This window comes from Octopus sinensis, unplaced genomic scaffold (genome assembly GCF_006345805.1).
Source record: "Octopus sinensis unplaced genomic scaffold, ASM634580v1 Contig16931, whole genome shotgun sequence".
Lineage (NCBI taxonomy): Eukaryota > Metazoa > Mollusca > Cephalopoda > Octopoda > Octopodidae > Octopus > Octopus sinensis.
The window spans coordinates 5,463-10,974 of record NW_021834686.1 but is presented as its reverse complement, the minus strand read 5'-3'; the positions used below and the strand labels follow the sequence as shown (position 1 = coordinate 10,974).

General features: G+C 41.9%; 1 protein-coding gene across 1 annotated transcript; it reads right to left on the bottom strand.

Annotated features, from left to right (window-relative positions):
• Window positions 1-267: 267 nt before the first annotated feature.
• LOC115230968 lies at window positions 268-774 on the bottom strand (the record flags this gene model as incomplete). Its single annotated transcript, XM_029801070.1, has 1 exon — window positions 268-774. A coding segment is annotated over one exon (507 nt), but the record flags the coding sequence as incomplete, so codon positions are not given.
• Between the last annotated feature and the right edge of the window lie 4,738 nt (window positions 775-5,512).

Genomic DNA, 5,512 nt, shown 5'->3' with positions numbered 1-5,512 from the left:
ATAAGTACCAATTAACTAATGTGGTCGATGTAATCGACTTACTCCTCCACCAAAGTACAGGCCTTGGGCCAAAATTTGAAACTGATATACAAATTAGAACTGATAGTCACAAACACATCATTGAATATAGGCCCTCTTCATTAAACCAGGGTTTAAAAAACCCCACTTATTATAAACACCGCCTCCAGCATTACCATCGATTCCAAGCCACGCTAATGAATCCAGTAAGGTGGTTGCTAGAAACAGTAGTCAAATCTCTCTCAAATTTCACACTATTAAGAAAAGGTCGTATGGGATAATGTAATCCTGTGGGATAATATGGTCTTCTGGGATAATGTGATCCTGTTGGATAATGTAGTCCTGTGGTATAATGTAGTCCTGTGGGATAAACTGATCCTGTGGGATAATGTAGTGCTGTGGGATAATGTAGTGCTGTGGGATATATTGACCCTGTAGGAGAATGTGATCCTGTTGGATAATGTGACCCTGGGTGATAATGTAGTGCTGTGGGATAAAGGGATGCTGTGGGATAATGTGATCCTGTAAGAGAATGTGATCCTGTGGAATAATGTGACCATGTGTGATAATGTAGTGCTGTGGGATAAAGTGATGCTGTAGGATAATGTGATCCTGTTGGATAATGTGAGCCTGTGGGATAATGTAGTGCTGTGGGATAAATTGATCCTGTAGGAGAATGTGATCCTGTGGGATAATATGACCCTGTGAGATAATGTAGTCTTGTGGGATAAAGTGATCCTGTGGGAGAATGTAATCCTGTGCCAAAAGAGATCGATAGAGTAGTTTTAAAAAAGTACTGGGATCGATTCGTTCGACTAAAGGTTCTTCAAGGCGGTGCCCCAGCTTGGCCGCAGACTAATGACTGAAACAAGCTCTCCCTTCACTACCATTACCACCACTATTTCTACTAACACCATCACCGTCATTACCACTGTCACTACCATAACACCACTACCACTATTACAATCACTGTCACCATCACAACCACCACCACCACCACCACTATCATCACTGTTCCGCCACCACCACAACCACCACTATCACCATCACCTCCGCCACCATCACCACTACCACACTAACATCACCTCGCCGGCGCTGCCAACGCCACTAGCATTACCACCATCATCACCACCACCACAATCACCATCACCACCACCACCACTCGTATCATCACCGTTCCGCCACCACCACAACCACCACCATCACCATCACCTCCGCCACCATCACCACTACCACGCTAACATCATCTCGCCGGCGCTGCCAACACCACCACTACCATTGCCACCATCATCACCACCACTACAATCACCAATACCACCACCACTCGTATCATCACCACCACCACCACTACCATTACCACCATCATCACCACCACTACAATCATCATCACCACCACCATCACCCCACCGCCACCACCACTACCATATGCACTAAAATGTTCGCCACCACGTCCAACAACAAAAGTATCATCATTATTATTATCATTTTCCAAACACTAGTGTCCATTCTACAGTTTAAATGTGGCCAATTGCTTGTGTCACCTATTCCCTCCATGCCCACCCCATTCTACACGCTCCATATTCTCTTTCTTAAACGCCTCACTCCTTTCTAGTTCTCTATGTGTGTGTCTTTCTGATTTTGCCATCGGTCCTTTGTTCTGGTCTCTCTTGTTCGTTGGGTCTATTGTTTAAGATGAGGAAATTACTCTCTCTAATTAGTTAAGGTAGGAAGGAGAAAGAGAGAGGGAGGAGACAGAGAGAAGAAAGACTGAAAGAGAGAGAGAGAGAGCGAGAGAGACAGACAGAGGTAGAGGGAGGGAGAAAGTGAAAGTGAAAGTAAGAGAGAGAGATGGAGACAGACATACGGATGTTAAGAGCGATAGAAGGGGAAGAGATAAATGGAAAGAGAGGTTGAAGAGGGAGAGAGAGATTGATTCACTCAGAGTGAGAGAGGGGGAGAGAGTGAGAGAGAAAGAAATATACAGGGAGAAAGAGACAGAGAAAAAGAGAGTGAGAAGAAAAGATAAACAAAGGGGGTGACTTATAAACAGAAAGAGAGAGAGAGAGAGAGAGAGAAAAGGGAGAGACCCATACACAGAGAGAAAGAGTAAATCATATATATATATATATATATATATATATATATGTATGTATATATATACACACACATAAAGAGAGGGGGAGAAACAGGGAGGATGAGGGAGAGAGCAAAAGAAGGAATGAAAGAGCGGAAACCATTATTCCCGAAAATCCTTTTGCTCCCAATTGGACTATTTAATTCTTCACCCTTTTATTGCTAATAAACATTCATTTCACATCTCAAATCCCTGAACTCGCCTCTCCACTCCAGTCGCCCTGCCACCTCAACCACCATCGCCGCCATCACCACCATAGTCACACCGACCACCACCACCACCAACCAGTCATCTACCCCCGACCCCCCCCTCATCACACGTCACACATCACACACAATATCTCACCACCGCCGCCGCCCAACATTACACCGCCACCCAACAAGCCAACCAACCGCCGCCACTCATCACCCATCGAACATCACACATTTCGAAATCACCCCACCCGCATTTACGAAACCACACACATGTGCACACATGCGCACCCAAACACGCACACATCCACACACGCACACACACATACACACACACACACACACACTCTCTCTCTCTCTCTCTCTCTTTCTCTCTCTCTCACTCCTTCTGCTGTTCCACCTCCGAGCCATACAACAGCATCAGCGCCCGCCCTCCTCCAGCTTCACCGACTTCTCGTGGCATTGGTATTGACGTTTTTATTAGCTTTCATCAGTTCCATCTCACCGGTCACCCTCGCTGGTCACCTTCAGTGGTCATCCATCCATCCATCCATCCATCCATACATACATACATACATACATCCATACATCCATACATACATACATACATACATACATCCATACATACATACATACATACATACATACATGGATACATGCATGGATACATACATACATACATACATACATACATACATACATACATCCATCCATACATACATACATACATACATACATACATACATACATACATACATACATACATACATTCATGCATACATACAAACATACATACATACATACATACATCCATACATACATACATACATACATACATACATCCATCCATACATACATACATACATCCATACATACATCCATACATACATACATACATACATACATACATACGTACATACATACATACATACATACATACATACATACATACATCCATCCATACATACATACATACATACATACATACATACATACATACATACATACATACATATATGTGTGTGTGTACAAACAGCCATCAATGTAGCCATACATGTAAATATCGGGCGTTACCATCACCACAAACTCCCACACAGAACTCCAGTCATACCAAATTTTAGTCAAATATGACAAGACGGACCCTTTTACAACTAATACAGCCTGGTTACATGCGTACACACACATACACACACACATACACGCATATACATTATATACATAAATACGTTCATACACCGAAGAGATACCCAAAAAATAGGATATCAGACTCACTAGAAAGAGCAGTTAAACTCCAAGCCACTAATTGTTGTAATTCTGAAAGTGATTGAAAAATAAAAACTTTTACCTATTTTTCAATCACTTTCAGAATTACAACAATTAGTGGCTTGGAGTTTAACTGCTCTTTCTAGTAAGTCAGATATCTCTTCTGTGTTTGAAGGTACACTGTATTCTTCTCTGGATAATATATAGTCTCTTTTTCTTTACTCTTTTACTCTTTTACTTGCTTCAGTCATTTGACTGCGGCCATGCTGGAGCACCGCCTTTAGTCGAGCAAATCAACCCGAGGACTTATTCTTTGTAAGCCTGGTACTTATTCTATCGGTCTCTTTTGCCGAACCGCTAAGTTACGGGGACGTAAACACACCAGCATTGGTTGTCAAGCGATGTTGGGGGGACAAACACAGACACACCAACACACACACACACACACGCACGCACACACACACACACACACACACACACACACACACACACACCACATATATATATATATATATGTATATACGACGAGCTTCTTTCAGCTTCCGTCTACCAAATCCACTCACAAGGCTTTGGTCGGCCCGAGACTATAGTAGAAAGAAGACACTTGCCCAAGGTGCCACGCAGTGGGACTGAACCCGGAACCATGTGGTTAATAAGTAAGCTACTTACTAGTACCACACAGCCACTCCTGCGCCTAGTCTATTGACTAATTGTTTTCCTTCTCGCTAGACCACTGGTAACTAAGAACTTTTTTCGATAAATATTCTTGATACCCTAAGATTTTAATTAATGATAAATACGTTTATACATACATGTATACATACATATTTACATCATTTATAGCAATTGGTGCATTTCGCTTTGTGAGTAAATGCCTGAGTGACAATCTGGATTAGCTTGAGTTTTCAGACAAAGAAATTAAGTCAGCTGAATCGAACATTACAAATACAATCCGTGAGTGGAACCGTAAAAATATGCAAGACTTTTCTCAATTTGAACAGTGAATTTGTTTTCACTTGCTACATTTTAACGACGGGTCTTTGTATGTTTATTACAAACCGACCACGCACTCAGAGGAAGATTTCAAATAATCAAACCAGACAGAAGAAAACATACATACATACATACATACATACATACATACATACATACATACATACATACAGACAGACAGACAGACAGACATACAGACATACATACATACCCTGTTGATGTTGTTGAAATTCCAATGAAGATACCTAAGATCTAGGTTAGAAACCGGCTCTTTCTCTATTGGCATTATATCTTCAAATAAAGCTAAATACCGACATACATACCATCACGATATCTGGAACTATAAAAATTTGTAACAGATTCTTAAAATTTAAAGGATGATGGTTAAAACAAAATGTTTTTCTTCACAACCTCGCTACCAAATAGGTGACCAAGAAAAATTTGCTCTAAATTTTAATGAGAAAGAGAAGCATATAGGCGCAGGAGTGGCTGTGTGGTAAGTAGCTTGCTAACCAACCACATGGTTCCGGGTTCAGTCCCACTGCGTGGCATCTTGGGCAAGTGTCTTCTGCTATAGCCCCGGGCCGACCAATGCCTTGTGAGTGGATTTGGTAGACGGAAACTGAAAGAAGCCTGTCGTATATATGTATATATATATATATATATGTGTGTGTGTATGTGTTTGTGTGTCTGTGTTTGTCCCCCTAGCATTGCTTGACAACCGATGCTGGTGTGTTTACGTCCCCGTCACCTAGCGGTTCGGCAAAAGAGACCGATAGAATAAGTACTGGGCTTACAAAGAATAAGTCCCGGGGTCGATTTGCTCGACTAAAAGGCGGTGCTCCAGCATGGCCGCAGTCAAATGACTGAAACAAGTAAAAGAGTAAAAGAGAGAGTATACATGCATACATAC